Source organism: Mus caroli, unplaced genomic scaffold (assembly GCF_978045245.1).
Source record: "Mus caroli unplaced genomic scaffold, Mus_caroli_1 scaffold_1, whole genome shotgun sequence".
NCBI classification, from domain to species: Eukaryota; Metazoa; Chordata; class Mammalia; order Rodentia; family Muridae; genus Mus; species Mus caroli.
Window position 1 is genome coordinate 124459300 of NW_028227256.1, and position 17084 is coordinate 124476383.

At 41.5% G+C, this 17084-nt stretch overlaps 1 protein-coding gene across 5 annotated transcripts in view; it reads left to right on the forward strand.

The window, feature by feature from the left end:
* Rab3gap1 (RAB3 GTPase activating protein catalytic subunit 1) overlaps positions 1-17084 on the forward strand; it is a 64101-nt gene that overhangs the window by 43599 nt on the left and 3418 nt on the right. For 4 of the 5 annotated variants that reach the window (XM_029475870.1, XM_021162889.2, XM_085840761.1 and 1 more), the window contains 12 exons: positions 1600-1692; positions 2145-2311; positions 4380-4469; positions 4852-5024; positions 6692-6746; positions 7053-7424; positions 10686-10823; positions 13969-14196; positions 14619-14715; positions 14823-14926; positions 15203-15318; positions 15677-15779. In XM_029475870.1, the coding sequence (XP_029331730.1) occupies positions 1600-1692; positions 2145-2311; positions 4380-4469; positions 4852-5024; positions 6692-6746; positions 7053-7424; positions 10686-10823; positions 13969-14196; positions 14619-14715; positions 14823-14926; positions 15203-15318; positions 15677-15779 (1736 nt within the window). Of the gene's footprint in view, positions 1-1599; positions 1693-2144; positions 2312-4379; positions 4470-4851; positions 5025-6691; positions 6747-7052; positions 7425-10685; positions 10824-13968; positions 14197-14618; positions 14716-14822; positions 14927-15202; positions 15319-15676; positions 15781-17084 lie in introns of those variants that run through there. The other variant, XR_015047691.1, reaches the window with a different exon arrangement.

Sequence of the window (17084 nt, forward strand, 5' to 3'; positions counted from 1 at the left end):
TGGCTGTCCTGGAACTCACTCTGTAGACCAGGCTGGCCTCAAACTCAGAAATTCACTTGCCTCTGCTGGGATTAAAGGCGTGCGCCACCACGCCTGGCCTTTGTATAGTTTTTAATGACAAAATTACTAGGATTTTCTACATTTCTGGAAAAGAAACCAAGAAATGTTGGTAAATTCTAAAACTTTATATTTTTTATTGTATTTTGGTACTGAAAATTCTTGTTAAATTTATTGGTGCAAACATACCCTACGCCGGCCCCCCCCCTCCTCCATTCCGCCCCACCCCCCACCCCCAAGATAGTGGAGTCACTATCTTATGTAATCCAGGCTGGCCTTCCACTCACTGTGTAAGTTGAGGATGACCTTGAATGCCCCATCTTTCCTCCTCTAGCTCCCAAGTGTCAATATTACAAGGGTGCACTGCCATACACGATTGTAGGTGAAAGAAGTTGACCAAGGGAAGACAACAGTGCTCCCCCAACCTCCCAGTGAAAAGCGTTGTGGAAGAGACAGCCATGCTTCCATGCATAGCTTCCTGGAATCTCAGTATTTGGGAGACTAAGGCAGGGAGATTGCAAGGTCATGGCCAGCTATAGATAATTTTTTATTAAAAATGATTTTTATTATACTTATTTATTTGGGGGAGCTATGGCATTCACATACATAGCTTGTATGATGATAGAGGATAAGTTGAGGGAATTGGTTCCTTCCACCATGGGGCTGAGAGAGCAACCCCACTGAGCCATCCTGTCAACACCAAGCATCTCTTGAAAACATAGGAACTAATTTTCATCTTTATATCACTAATATGCAACCAAAGATGTAATAGCTTCATATCACATGATTTCTTTATCCTCTAGGAACATCTTTACATCTTAATTTTAATACGTGTTTTTAATTGTTTCAGAATTATTATAGGATAACAGGAAAGAAAATGATGTATAATAATATTGTTACTTTTATGATTTAATGATAATGGATATTGGTAGCAGTGAAGCCTGTGGAAAGCTTAATATTAGGAAGTGTGTTTTGTTTTCATTCTTTCTAGAAGGAATTTTTTTTTTTTTTTTTTTAGCAATAGGAATAAAGGCATCTTATTGAGAGAGAACACATTCTTGAGACTGGGAATAGACTAGTGAGCTCATGGGAAAGCACGCGTCCCAAACAGAAGGAACACAGGGAGTACACAGGAGAAGACTCTGCTCTGTCCTCAGATGGGATAAAAAGAACAAGGTCACTTCTGAAGTAGGGTCAGTTGTTACCTTCCTCAGAGAAAAACTAAGTAGAACATGCTGTCCTCGAACTCCGATTGCCTTTGCCTCTGCCTCGATGAAAAGAACCACTGCCTGGCTTCCCAACTATATCTTTTAAGTGTTTTTATTTTTATATTTTTTTGGAGACAGAGTTTCTCTGTGTAGCCCTGGCCATTCTGAAACTAACTTGGTAGATCAGGCTGGCCTCAAACTCCCAAGCCGGTGTCCCACCACTGCTGGGCTTCCCAACTGTATCTTACCTATAGCTTTCGGTCATAGATGTGTACCTCTGTTGGACTGATTTCTTAGACTTTAGTGTCAAAAATTAATAACTTTTTTTTGGTAGGTGATTTTGTTACTGAATTTTTAAAAATTTGCCGTCGAAAGGAATCAACGGATGAAATTCTTGGACGATCCACATTTGAAGAAGAGGGAAGAGGTAACCTACTTTTCCTAGTTTACGTTTCCTCCAAAACCTTGCCTTTATTCTTTGGCATTTATCCTGGCAACTTTTCAATCACTTTGAATTGAGTTGGAGAAGGGAGTATAGACGGCACTTGCTGGGCACCCAAAGCTTAATCAGCAAATATATTTAATCACTTCTTCCTAACAACAACAACAAATAGTAATAAGGTATGTGGAAAAAGCATAGTTTTAGATATTCATATTTGAGGTCTCCAGAAGAAAAATAACTTTGTGATTTCTCGGCATCCATGTTTCATGTGCTGAGCACGTGATAAAGCTGAGCACATGAGAACTTGATAATTTTATAATTCTGAGAGTATTTAATACTTGTGTAAAGGAAAACCCAAACAAGTGAATGTCATCAGCTTATTGACACTTTCCCTGCCACTTTTGGTGATAGAATTTTCATTCATTTCTACTTTATAGAAGTTGCTGATATAACTCACGCTTTGTCAAAGCTGACTGAGCCAGCACCAGTTCCAATTCATAAATTATCAGTTTCAAATATGGTACACACTGCAAAGAAGAAAATACGGAAGCACAGAGGAGAAGAGTCACCACTCAACAATGATGTGCTCAATACCATTCTCTTGGTAAGTAGCTGCCTTACTTCTGTGTGCATCTGCATAAGCATATGATCATTATAATTATATATCCCATTCCTTCTTTATGGCAGCACTGGATTAGGAGCATAAAGTATAATCAATGATCCACATTCAGAGACTGGTTATTGGGAAGAAGAGGCATAGCGTTACAGTCCTAGGTTGCAGTTAGAAACAGGAGAAGGAGGTAATGAGAGGAGAGCAGAAAGTGTGTGTGTGTGTGTGTGTGTGTGTGTGTGTTGGTGTGTGTGTTGGTGTGTGTTAACATGCACAGTGGAAGTCAGGATGCTTTCTAAAGAGGATGCCACGTGCTGAGTAAGGTTTTGCTATGCGGTGCTAGGGATCAAACCTAGGGCCTTCTCCATGCCTGAGTGCATGTCAAACAGTGGTGTCTGAGGAGTGCTTCCCTGAGAGTGATCAGGGTAAGGATGGGCAGGTAGCTGGAAACCTGCATGATCTAGCACCGCACTTTTGTCTTAACACCACTTGAAACAGATTAGTTTGTGACAGGAATTGAACTTTTAAAATGTTCTTATGACAATAGCCTACAAAAATCTGTACAGTAAGGACCAGAGAGGACAAAGAAGAGGGTTAAGGTGGGTCCCAGGTATAGTGTAATTGGAGTGGATGTAGCCTGAGAGCCACATGGCAGGGTGAATACTGACTTCCTCCATGATGTTGAACAAGTCACTGCAGGTTTTTCATCTCACAAACGGAGCTGGTACTCCTGTGACACATTCCTTTAATCCCAGAACTTGGAAGGTAGAGGCAGGCAGATCTCTGTGAGTTCTGGTCTACATCGAGAGTTCTAGGGCAGCTAGAAATGCATAATAAAGAGCCCTTCTCTCAAAAAGAACAGGGAAAAAAGGGAAGCTGATAACACTTGGTGAGATTTTATAAAATTAAAGGGCCATTACTACCTGGTATGTAATAGGTCTTTATTAAGTGATTGTAATTGCAGTTATTATAAAGTCTTCAAGGAAATCCTTCAAAAATAGTTAGTGTAATAAAGGAAGGGAATGCTGGGTCTGGACCTGATGTTGACCAGTGTCTTGCCAGTTTTCTGGTCAAGACTTTTAGATCTTTAGCTGGTACATTATAAATACGGGAAAGATGAGAACCGAATGGTGTTTGTAGATATGTACCTGCTCCTGGAACTTTGTACCTCTTAGTTACGTCAGTTTTTATAAGTCTGTTAAATATTGGTTAAAATACTAGAAAGTCTGAGCGTGTTCTGTAATACGTTCCAATGGAAGCTAGAGAGATTGGTTAGTAACATCAGAAAACCGTCTCAATACTAATAAAAGGAGATAAGTCTCCATAGAGAAGACTCCTTAAATCCTAAGGACCTGGTAAGGTGGTGTAAGCCTAGCACTTGGAAGGCTGGTATAGAAAGATCATGAGTTTAAGACTAGCCTGGGCTTTACAGTGAAACCTTATCTACACAATGCAGGTTTAAGCTCCTCATTTCTAGGGGATATTTTCCACCATGCCTTCAGTATTTCATACATGGAAACCTGTGGATGATCTTATCACAGATTCTCAGAAACACAGAGGTGGTTTTAGATCATTTGTTAGAGTTTTGACTCTATTTAAAGGGATTCACACTTTTTAAAATACAGGATTTACTAGCATTGATGAGTATTGAATCAGTGTGATGAGATTTTTGCTTCTGTGTTGTTTACCGCACAGAATCAAGTGCTTGTTTGAATGAAAAATTTCTGAACTGCTGAAAGTATTTTCCTTTTTATGACAATATGGAATCAGCTGGATATCACAGTAAAAATAATCTCATAATTTTAACAGCAAATCTACTGGAAAGTCAGTCAGTGTCTTCTATGGGTTATAAACTCCAACAGAATAGTTAGATGCAGTAGCTTATATTCTTAATCCCATCCCAGTACCTGTGGAGCAGGTGGATCTCTGAGTGCTTTACCATCCTGGTCTACATATTGAGTTCTAAGTTAGCCAGAGCTTTACAGTGAGAACTGACTTTCAAGAGAGAAAGAAGGTTGAAATCATCCAAGAAGGTAAGTATAATGTGGCTATCCTCCCCTAGTTCTTGTTCCCAGATGCTGTCTCTGAGAAGCCGTTAGATGGAACTACTTCAATAGACAGTAGCAATCCTGCTTCAGAGCCTGGAGACTATGTAAGTTGGAATTCACCATTAAAATATTGTAAATGCACTTTATGTCTAGGGGTTTGCTCAATGTCTAGAGATACCTAAGTATCTCTTCATTTAAAAATCCATCTGGGAAAACTGAGTGGTGTTCACAGCCACTCAGATGATGACCTGCTTAGAACATCTGTGTAGATAGCTGTTTTGTAGAGCAAAGCAGCATCTTGGGAAATAGAATCCTATGCATAGCTGTTGGGTCGTCATAGTTTTAGAGTTCTTGTCAAATTCTTAAGTTTGTCTTGCAGCAGATCCTGATGGGTTAATTTTGATGGAAGATTCTTCTTATGTACTCTCTAAGTATGCAAATTTGCTGTTAACAGGTTTTGCTTTGTTTTTCTTTTGTAAAATTTAGACTCTCTACAATCAGTTCAAGTCTGCACCTTCCGACAGTCTAACATACAAACTGGCCTTGTGTCTTTGTATGATCAACTTCTACCATGGAGGGCTGAAGGGAGTGGCACATCTCTGGCAGGAATTTGTCCTTGAAATGCGTTTCAGATGGGAAAACAACTTTCTGATTCCAGGGTAATAATTTTAATTTCCAGTTGTTTAGATAGGATTTTTTTTATCACCAACTATCTGACTTCTTTCAGGAATTCTTTGTAAGAAATATGTATCCAGCTTTACTCAGGTGTTCAGTGCAGTACATTTCTAATGGAAGAAAAGGCCAGACAACCCAAATGTCAACATTGTGCTGCATGACTGTAAAGCTTTCTTCTAGAGTCGTTTTATTGTTTTGTTTGAGGTGGGGTATTGGGACATGAACCCAGGGCCTCATATATTCCAGGCAAGTGCTCTGCCACTGAGCTACAGCTGCATACCTCAAGAACCTTAACGTAGAAACTGTTCTTGTTGGGCATGGTGGCAGATGCTTTTATTCCCATCACTCAGGAGGCAAGAGGCAGAGGCAGAGAGAGAGGCAGAGAGGCAGAGGCAGAGGCAGAGGCAGGCAGGTCTCTTGTGCATTCAAGGTCAGTGTGCTCTGCATAGGAAGCTGCAGGCCAGCCAGAACTACATAGTTAAACCCTGTCTCAGCAAACAAACAAGAGTAAATCATAAAAACTGTATTAGTAACTAGGTATTGTAATACAGTACAGAATGCTTTCAATTATGCTGATATGTAGGTGTAGAAAAATGATTGGAGAGAAATACAGTCAAGTGGTAATACTTTTCCCAGGTATGAAAGTACATTTTTTTGTTTGTTTGTTTTTTTCATCTTTGTATTTCTTAAATCATCTATGCATATACTTTTATTTGAAGAAAAATACCTTTAAAGTACTCTATAATTTCAGACATTAAACATAATCTAGAGTCTTTTTTTAAAAAAAGATTTATTTAATTTTATGTGAATACACTGTCTTCAGACACACCAGAAGAGGGCATCAGATCCCAATATAGAAGATTATAAGTTACCGTATAGTTGCTGGAAATTGAACTCAGGACCTCTGGAAGAGCAGTCAGTGCTCTTAACCGCTGAGCCATCTCTCCAGCCCCAATCTAGAACCTTTTTATATTGGCATTTCACTGATTGCATAGACTCTTAACTGTGCATACATGCCAATACTGCTAGTAGGCTAGTGGTTGTCTACCCATGCTAAGGAGAGGAGGATATGACTAGTGTAATGGCCACTGACCTGAAAGTGTTTTGTGTTAGGATGTTTTGCCAGTCTCTGTTTATCTGGATTCTCTCTCAGCTGTTACTGTTTTGCTCTGGAACTTATTGGCCTACAGAAGCACACTGAGTGGAGGAATTTAGTGATTTAGAACCAAAGGGAGTCCAGGATCTCACTGGCAAAGGAGAGGTAGAGAGAGACCTTGGTTTGTTTAATGAGAATCTACCGATATACAATTGGAAAGTGAGTGTACATATGAGTTTTGTTTGTGTGATATGCCAAGTGCTGTACACTAGTTACTTCCTGTGGTGAGTTTAGACTCAGGTTTCTAACTAGCTTGGAAGCTGTTATGAGTTTGCCCTCATATTTCACATGGTTTTTATATTTGATGACGATTGTGAGATAGGATAAAATAATTTTGAACTTTTAATCATGTGTACCCTTCTGGAACCTGACTTTCTTAAGTATGGAAATCTAGTTTTGGTTTCTTAACAATATAGTTAAAAAATTGACAATGTGTAAGTAGGCTTATGTGATATAATTTTACTAAAATTTAAGCTTTCTTTTCCTATTTGGTAGACTAGCAAGTGGACCACCAGATCTAAGATGCTGCTTACTGCATCAGAAACTACAGGTAACGGTATTCCATAGCATGAGTGCACACAAATTTACATCATATATACACACACACACATACACACACACACACACACACACACACACACACACACACACACACACATATATATGCAAAACCTGACGCTTAATCTAACACTTAAGTGTAGGAATGACTTATATAGGCTACTTTCCTTGGGCTGCTTATGGGTTGCTTATAATCCCTGTAATCTGTCTTGGGAAAGAGTAGAAAGAAATACCGAAGCAATTGATACATATTGCTGTACTCTGATTCAACCATAAATGCTATTTCTGTTTTCTTCAGATGTTAAATTGTTGTATTGAAAGGAAGAAAGCACGTGATGAAGGGAAAAAGACGAGCCCCTCAGATAGTACCACTGGTGCATATCCAGGGGATGCTGGGAAAGCTGGAGGCCAGCTGGGCCTGGACCATCTCAGAGATACAGAGAAGGAAAAGGGAGAAGTAGGGAAGTCTTGGGATTCCTGGAGTGATAGCGAAGAAGAGTTTTTTGAATGCCTCAGTGATACGGAAGACCTTAAAGGAAACGGACAGGAGAGTGGTAAGAAAGGAGGTCCCAAGGAGATGGCAAACTTCAAGCCAGAAGGCCGCCTGCACCAGCACGGGAAACTTACCCTGCTGCATAATGGAGAGCCTCTCTACATTCCAGTGACCCAGGTAGGTGCACCAAGGCTTGCAAACTCAGCTGCCTTTTGTTGTTGATTAGGTCCTTCCTAGTAGGAGATGATTGCTTTGGGTAGGAGAGATTGTTTGGAACTTTGAGTTCTGCCAGTCTGAAATTGCATAATCTTTTGAAGCCTTAGTAGATGGTATTGACCTTATTATATAAGGTGATTAATTCTTTGAGAATTCTATGCAATGTGTTTTGATCATACTTAGCCTTACCTTCTCCCCGTGACTTCTCTTAAAGTCTATACCTCCCCTACCTTCCCCAACTCTGGGCTCTCCTTTCTTCTTTTCTTTTTTCTTATTTTTCTTTTTGGTTTTTCGAGACAGGGTTTCTCTGTGTAGCCCTGGCTGTCCTGGAACTCACTCTGTAGAGCAGGCTGGCCCCAGACTCATAAAGATCCACCTGCCTCTGCCTCCCAAGTACTGGGATTAAAGGCATGCACCACCACTGCCCGGCTTGGCTCTTTTCTTTTTAAATAGCCCATCAATTCCATTTTTTTTTTTTTTTTTTTTTTTTTTTTGCCCATATGCTCCTTGATATGGGGCCCTCCCCTGCAACATGGTGGACCTACCAGGACCCACACCCTTAAAGGAAACTGAGTCTCTATTCCCTGGAAGCCATCTTCTGTCCATGGCTCCTCAGCTACACATCAGGGCTCATGAACCCCTTCCATTCCATGTTAGAATGGTGACTGGCTTGATCCTCTGTGAATCTGAGTGCAGTGGCCGTGTCATGTCCACAAGATGCTATGTACCCTCCTCCACAGTGGACCCTGAGCTTGTGGAATTAATGGTTCTTAAACTGTATTTCCATAGGTAGAGATGAAGTGCTTGCAGTACTCCAAATACAGAATACGGGGAGAACAGAAACGATCATCCTTCAATTAGGACTGTTTTTATTTCTTCAAACATGTTTTAAAGCCATTTTATACCATTAGAACAGCAACTCAGAGTCTAGGGAAGAACAGTTCATTTTTGGTGGTTGGTTTTGCCTAAGTGATATGTGAATACTTATGTTAAAAAAAAGCAGGAGCCAGGCGTGGTGGCACATGCCTTTAGTCCTAGCACTCGGGAGGCAGAGGCAGGCGGATTTCTTAGTTCGAGGCCAGCCTGGTCTACAAAGTGAGTTCCAGGACAACCAGGGCTATACAGAGAAACCCTGTCTTGAAAAACCAAAAAAACAAAAAAAAAAGAGAGAGCGGGCTTCTTGCTCACTGGTTCAGACCTTCTCAGAAGTAACTGTTATTGCTAGTTTGAGTTATGTTTTTTACACTTGCTCCTTTCCACTGATGTGTGCATATTGATATGATTTGGTTTCATTTCTGAATGTGTGCACTGATACGCACCTTGTTTATCCTATCAATAGGGTCACCCCATGCCATTAAATGTACATCTGTGTCATTTATAATTGTTGCATATTATTCTAACATGTGGAAGTCCTACAGCTTATTTAATTATTCATGTCAATCACTATGTGTGTCATTTTCAAGGATTTGCTCTTTTAAACAGTCTGTATCATGAGTCCCTGCCATGATTTACATAAGAAAAATGGCATCACTAGGTAAAGTGGACCAATGTTATCAAGTTTCCCTTTAAACGGGTTGCACCTGTTTTACATTCTCATCAGTGGTAAATTAAAGGTAAAGAGATAGTAATTCTCACACTCTTTCCCCTTTTCATAGGTATAGATGGAATGCTTAGTATGTGCTGATACACTATAGCCATGGCAGTTTAGCAAGACATTACAGTAAGGTTCTAGCACTGAAATTACTTGCATTTTATGTCGATTTCATAAACTATGTGTCCAGTCCATATCATTGTCAGCGGTGCAGGATTATCTATCTATCTATCTATTTATTTATTTTAAGAAAGTGCTTCCTATGTAGCCCTGTCTGGTCTGAAAGTCACTTAACTCACTTTGTAGATAAGGTTGTCCCAAACTATTAGAGATCTGTTTGCTCTTGTTTCCCAAGTGCTAGGGTTAAAGGTATGCACTACCATGCCTGGCTATTTCCTCGACTTTTGATGAACCTAAGCATCTGTGAATGTAATTGACTGGTTTTATATCTTGAAATGTTTTAGTAGCTATTATTAAACTAAGGGTTAAGTCTCTAAGGGTATAAGTATATAAGCATAACCTAAGTATGTAAGTGTAGAGTGTAAGTATAAAGTAAGTATATGTCTCTAAGTGGTTGATAGGATGGATGTGTATCCTCACCAGCGATGCCTGTGATTATTTTATGTAATTCCCTTCACTTGATGTGTCATGGGTTCACATACAATAATTAAATTAATAAATGGAACCATTTGTATTATATGTTCATAGAATAATCAATATTGTCCTGATTAATGTTTGTCAATGTGAGACAAACAAAGACACCTGGGAAGAGGAAATCTCACTGGAGGAATTGCCTCCATCAGACTAGCCTGTAGGCAAGTCCATAGGACATTTTCTTAGTTAATGATTGATGTCAGGAAACCCATTGGATGGCGCTATCTCTAGCAGGTTGTATAAAGAAGCAGGCTGAGCAAGGCATGGAGAGCAAGCAGCAAACAACCTCCCTCCGTAGCCTAAGTGTTAGCTTCAGTTCCTGCCTCTAAGCTCTCCTGAGCATCTGTTCTGACTTCCCTCAGCCATGGTCTTGACTTGAAAGTTTATAACTTTCATAAAGTTGCATTGCCATGGCAACAGAAACCCAACTAGGACAGAAATGTTGTTGGCTTTTGATATTGAGTAGAAAGGAGAAAGTTGAATTAGGTCTCATGTAGGCAGAGTTGGTACTGAATTCACTGTGAAGGTGAGGATGATCTTGAAGCCTCAGTCCTTTAGCCTTCACCTTTCAAGTGCTAGAATTGCAAGCATGTGCTATCACACCCAGCTATAGCATGTGCTCATATGGGTAATTCCTTTCAGCATAGTTGTATTTTTGATTCATGTTATTTTGGTTCACTCATGTTTATTCTTTAGTGATTTTCCTATTCCTTCCCTTCCATCCTGTGACTTCATAGCTATAGGGCCATAAAAAGTAGCTTCTTATCATGGGGAGTTGGTTAGGGCCTCTGCTCTGAAGTCGGTGCTCCAGGAGAAGCTCATGGAAGTTGTTGGTTAAATTCTGCATTTCTTTACATTCTTCTAAATGTGCATTTTATGGCTGCATAAGCAGAAATGTCGTTTTATCCTATGTTTATGGTCCTGCTGTGTCTCTGAAGAGCTACTGGTGACTTTTGCCCTTTTGTGCGTTGTCACAGGAACCAGCACCCATGACAGAAGATCTGCTGGAAGAGCAGTCTGAGGTCTTAGCAAAATTAGGGACATCTGCTGAGGGGGCGCACCTCCGTGCACGCATGCAGAGTGCCTGTCTCCTCTCCGATATGGAGTCTTTTAAGGTAGGTCACACTTCCAGAGCTCTCTGAGTCTGTTTCAGCTGTTCTGGGATGGAACTGTGAGCAGCACTATAGAGTGACATGAAGGTTGTGTCTGTTTTAAGTGTTTGGATTTATTACTTGTTACAAAATGCTTCTTCCAGCCTGGAAAGGACATGTCAGACTCACTTCTTAGGTTTGAAAAAAGAAAGTCAACCTGCTTTCCAAAGTTGAGAATTGAATATTCTGTGTGTTATAGATGGTTTTTCCTTTGTGTGTGCTTAGCCAATTTAAGGCTTTGGGAACTGTAGGGATTTCGATGTGGATTATTTTATGCAACAAACGTGTGTGCTACACACTATGAGTAGGTAGGGGAGATAGAGTATTTATTTAGTCTATTGAGCTTGTGAGAGATTTCTGTATAACTAACTAGTCTTCAAAGGATGCAAGGTCAGAGGGAAGTGGCTAACCTGTTGAGCAGGTATGGGAACTTTCTCAGAAAAGTCAGTATTTTGGAAAGTAGGTATTTGCTGCCTGGAGGAGTTATTGTGGGCTTGGATAGAGGCTTGGGTGTACAACTCTGCACATTTAGGGAACAGTGGTATTTGAGTGTCCTTAACCCTAAGATACTGTATGAACCAGTATCTGAAACTTTAAAATTGTATGTGTGTGGGTATTTTACCTGCATGAATATCTGTGCACCATGTGGGTACTGGGAATTGAACCTGTGTCCTCTGGAAGAGCAAGTGGGTCTCTTAACTGCTGAGCAAACTCTTTGGCCCCCAATATCTGACACTTTAAAAGTCATAACCTAACACTATGAGTAGAAAATTCCACACTATAAGAGTGTTTCATATGCAAAATTATTTAAGTCATTGTATAAACTCACCTTCACGGTATATAAGTGTAGTATGCATGAAAAGTAATTGAATTTTAGGTTTAAACTCGAGTCAAAGCTTAGTTTGTGCATTTGAAAATTCAGAAATCTAAAAAAAATTCAAAACCCTCCTACGCCCATGTATTTTGGAAAGTATACTCAACCCGAGTGACAAACAACTCAGAAGGTGCGGGGACAGAGGAAGCCTTTGCTGTCTGCACACGGACATCTGAAACTTCTTCCAGGCCTGAGCATGCATGTATGTATGTATGTATGTATGTATGTATGTATGTATTTAATGTGAGTACATCCCTGTCTCTAGACACACCAAAAGAGGATCCTATTACAGATGGTTGTGAGCCACTATGTGGTTGCTGGGAATTGAGCTCAGGACCTCTGGAAGAGCAGTCAGTGCTCTTAACCACTGAGCCATCTCTCCAGCCCCCTGAACTTCTTTCTAATCCACAGTAGCCCCTGGCTCTTCAGTTCATAGCCCTTCTCAGTCCACACCTGTGCTCTGCAGGATGGTCCGAGTTTGATTTCTTGTAGACACAAACCCTGCATGATTACTTTTTCTACTTCCTTCTCTACTTGCTAGGAGGTAAGCGATAATAGGAAGCCTTTTCTCTTTACTTATCTCCCAGTAAGACCTGCCAAATGATGCTGAAATGTGTTTCACTCTGCTGTACAGTATTCAAACAGTTGACTCGGTGGATAAAGAGAAGCTAAGGGCTCTGTGAAGAAAACCAAAAAGAAGGGGTCAGCAGGTGTGGACAACCTCCACTGCCGTTCTCCTGCCATCAGCTGCCTTCCTAGTTAGGGTGTGCCCCACAGCAGGCTCTGCAGACGTGCACACAAGAGACTGCAAACGGTGCTGTTCTTTTAACATTGGGCATTACCAAAACTGCTGCTCATTAAATTCTTTTGGACTGAGCTGGGCACTTACAAATTTATAATAACTTTTTAAACCAGAAAATAGAGGTACATGTATGAGGTGGCTCTTAGGAATACAACTCTGTCGGATGGATACTTTTAAAAGTAAATAGTTATTCTAACATATGAGCTGCCTTTCCCTTCCTGTAGGAGCACTTTACTATTAGAGCTGCTCAGAGACCCCAGAGCTGGGCATGGATGTGTGCCCGAGACACCCATACATCACAGGGGCTTACTCTGGGCCATCGTTATAAAAACTCCTTTAACAGAGGACAAGCCATGGCTGAGGTGTCTGTCCTGCCTGCTATGTTACTAAGAACTTAGAGCAGGGGAGGGCTCTAGTACAAAATACTCACTAGTCTGTAACATAGGAGCTGAATATTGAAAACTGTCAAGCTTACTGCCTTTACAGATCAGCTGGTGTGCTGCCTGGTAGGATCCTCCAGACCTTTGCACATAAATCCTAGTCACTGTCACAAACCATGGCACAGCCTTACAAGAATGGACAGCCTATGGGACTGGAGAGATGGCTTAGCAGTTAAGAGCACTGGCTGCTCTTCTAGAGGACCCAGGTTCAATTCTCAGCACTCAGGAAAAACAAAATGAAACAACAACAACAACAAACGGGTTCTACAATTAGTGAAGAACTTCCTCTGGTTCCTTAGGTTCTCTGTGGGTTAAGAATGATGACACGAAGCCCCGTGAGTTTAGCCATCACATTTGAAACAGACTATTCTCACCAACAGTGCTGCGTGCCCATCCGTATGCACTCTGCTAATAATACCTCTCCACAGGCAGTGCGAGGCCACCTTATCTTCTAGGTGTGAAAGTAGAATTGTTGAAAAGGTTTTGGCATATATCATTATTCTAGGTAGTTGTGCAGTAACTGGAACATTAGTGTTTGCTTTTAGCCGCCTGAACAAGAATAGTGGGATTTCCACTCCGTAATAGCATAGAAGTAGTTTAGATGGAGGTGTTTTGTATGAAGCCTTAGAGTTTGGTTACTGAATAGAACAAGAGTGAGGGAGGCTAGCTGATATTTATACCAGTGCTGGTCCTGCCTAACCACCAAGTATAGAGTCTCGGTCATGTGTTATTCTGGTTGTGCTGTGCATTCTTTAACTCTCTACACTTCATTTATTTACTACTTTGTTCCGTACTGAGGAATTAATAATACAGTTTGTACAAAGTCATCACATGAAAAGGGTGCTTTTTTGGTTTTTGGTTTTTCTGTAAAATTGCGGAACATTTTTGGTGCTTTAACACCTCCTAGTTTAAATGTGACTTCCAAACTTTAAGTGTGAATATAGGCTTGTCTGAAAATGCTGGGTTTTGTTTTGTTGGGTTTTTGTGTGTTAGGCAGCTAATCCAGGCTGCTTTCTGGAAGACTTCGTGAGGTGGTACTCACCAAGGGACTACATTGAGGAGGAGGTGACTGACGAGAAGGGCAATGTGGTCCTGAAGGGGGAGCTGAGTGCCCGTATGAAGATCCCCAGCAACATGTGGGTAGAAGCCTGGGAGACTGCTAAGCCGGTGCCAGCGCGACGCCAGAGGAGACTGTTTGATGACACCCGAGAGGCTGAAAAGGTACGAGGAAATGACCAGTAAATCTACTGTGTAATGAAAAAGAAATCACAGATTGTAGAAGATCACTAACAATCTTTAGAAATACTGAGAAAATCAAGTGACAAAATAATAGTTACACATTTATTATTAGTGGCTATATCTAATGCCCTAAAAAAGAGATCCTAGATTGGCACCACGCTGCTGTTAACTGCCATGTTGGTGTTGTGACTTACAGACCATCCTCGTTCTCTGCATGCTCCTCCTCTGTGCGTGTAACATAAAGACTTGGAGAGTTTACCAAAGTAGTTCCTACAGCTCCTACCTGCTTGCCTCTGCCATAACTGCTGCTTAGCTGGGAAAGAGGCGAGAGTGAGCTGAGCTCAGGCCTCTGTGCCCCAGGAAGGCCACCTGCAGTATTTCTGTGTCCCCTGTGTTTACCTCAGGTACTGCACTACCTGGCCATGCAGAAGCCTGCAGACCTAGCCAGGCACCTCCTGCCTTGTGTGATTCATGCAGCTGTTCTCAAGGTAAAGGAGGAAGGTAAATGTCTCAGTTGTCAGTCCCTACGCCCATTGCCACAGAAGGGCTTTTGGTTTCACTTTTAACTATGGCTTTGAATTTCTTTCTTTCTTTTTTAATATAAATAGAAAGTCTGGAAAACATTCCTTCTGTTAAGAAGATTATAAAGCAGATCATAGCCCATTCCAGCAAAGTTCTGCATTTCCCCAATCCTGAGGACAAGAAACTGGAAGTAAGTGTATGTTTTGTCAGGGTCTTGCCAAGAGTTTTCCCCACCTGGCAGTAATTACTTTAATTTTTTTTTTTTTTTTATGTTTTACATTTTCTTTTTACACTCATTTATTGGATAGTGATGTTGGTATGCATGCATGTCATGGGATATGTAGAGGTCAGAGGACAGACTCAGGATGTAAGACTTGGTGACAAGGACCTGTCCCTGCTGAGCCATCTCATTTTGCTTCTAAAAAGGCTAAAAGGCTCTGCATCTCTGTCTCCCTTTCTGCTCCAGGAAATCATCCTTCAGATTACGACTGTGGAAGCTATAATAGCCCGAGCCCGGTCCCTGAAGGCCAAGTTCGGAACTGAGAAGTGTGAGCTCGAGGAGGAAAAGGAAGGTCTGGAAAGGTACTGTTGCTGTGCCCTGCTGTGTCCACAGGAGGGCCCGCTGCAGACAGGGTGGCACGGTGGCTTTAATCCCGGTACTTGCAGGGCTGAAGCAAGAGGTTACTTTGAATAGCCTGGAATACGTAGTAGCTGTTCAGGTTAGCCAAGGCAAACCCAGCAACAAAAGGACGAAATGAAATATTCTGCCCTCTAATGATAGACAGCGAAATCCTGAGTTCTCTTAGGATCAGAGCCGTGCCAAGTTCTTTCCAGGTGATTCTGTCACTCTCACTTGTCCATGGGTGGTGAGCTTGGGAGGAGTTGCCAATGAGGCTACCTGAAGAGCAAGCAGCCTGACTCTTCCTGCTTCCTCTTCTAGGTTTGTCAGCTGCCTGCTGGAGCAGCCTGAGGTATCAGTCACTGGGGCAGGAAGAGGACATGCTGGCCGCATCATCCACAAGCTGTTTGTGAATGCTCAGCGGGTATGTGTGAGTCCTCCATGGCTGCTCTTGGCCCAGGATGGTGTTCTGAGTCCCACACTGGGGTGACAACACAGAAAGGAACAGGCTCCAGGGCTCCTGAGACTTTGAGATGCCCTGGGTTAAGCAAAGTGATGAAAGAGTATTTCAGACCTAAACTGTGGAAATTAGAAGGCTCACACACCCATTGTTCTAGAAGCTGGTGGGGACTTTTAGCAATGGCCAGAGCTATGGTATGGGAAAGCGTGCTTATAGCCTCAGTTTCTGACTAGTCTGTAATAGAGATTGTCTCAAAAGGAAAAGGACTTCAGGCTGTGAAAGCTGTGTAAATGAGCCTCAGCACAGGAGGAGATCCACTTTGGAAAATTATCTTTATTATTCTTTCCATTCATGAAAGTAGGAAGTTAAGTTATATTGATTAAGGGGTATTGGTTACATATGTGTATATATATATGCACACAGACACACACACATACATACACACATACACATACATACACATACTCAAGAAGGTGCTGGTATTGGGGCACATTAATATTGGCAGTTCAGGTGAAAGTATTATGATGTGCACTAAATACAGTTTTCACTGACCTGGAACAAGATGACACTGGAAACAAGAACATCAGCTCAGCCTTGAGATAGTCATTCTCTACCAAGTAAGAATTTTCTTGGTGCACACATGGGCTCCCTTAGCGTTACTATTGCTGTGATAAAACAGCACAACCAAAAGCAATTTGGGGAGGAAATCTCTGAAGCAAGTCAGAACAAGAACTCAAACTGGGCAAGAGCTGATGCAGAGGCCATGGAGGGGTGCTGCTTACGGGCTTGCTCAGCACCCCTCACCCCATCCCATCAATCAGTAAATAAGAAAATGCCCTGTGGGCTTCCTCAGAGCTGGATCTTTTGTAAGCATTTTCTCACTTGAGGCTCCCTCCTCTCAGATGACTGTAACTTGTGTCAGGTTGACATACAACCAACCAGAACATGGACTAACAGTTGCATCGTCCCTAGAGAGACTCAAAATTACAGTCACACACAAAATTACCTTACTGGCTTATACACTAATGACTTGTAGGAGGCAGCACTGCTCTCCTTTGTCGTCCTCTGACCTGTTCTCACAAGCTGTACCTTTCTACCATCTAACACAGAGGCTGACAGGCAGTGTCCTTGTCACTCCTGCTGCTGCGTATCCTCAGTAGGGAAGACTCAACTCTACTAACTTTTGAGAAAATCATGAATTAAGTTTTAAAATCAGAAGTGTCTAGGTCTTTAGTGTTACGGGTGTTGCTTATTTGGGGTGATCAGAAT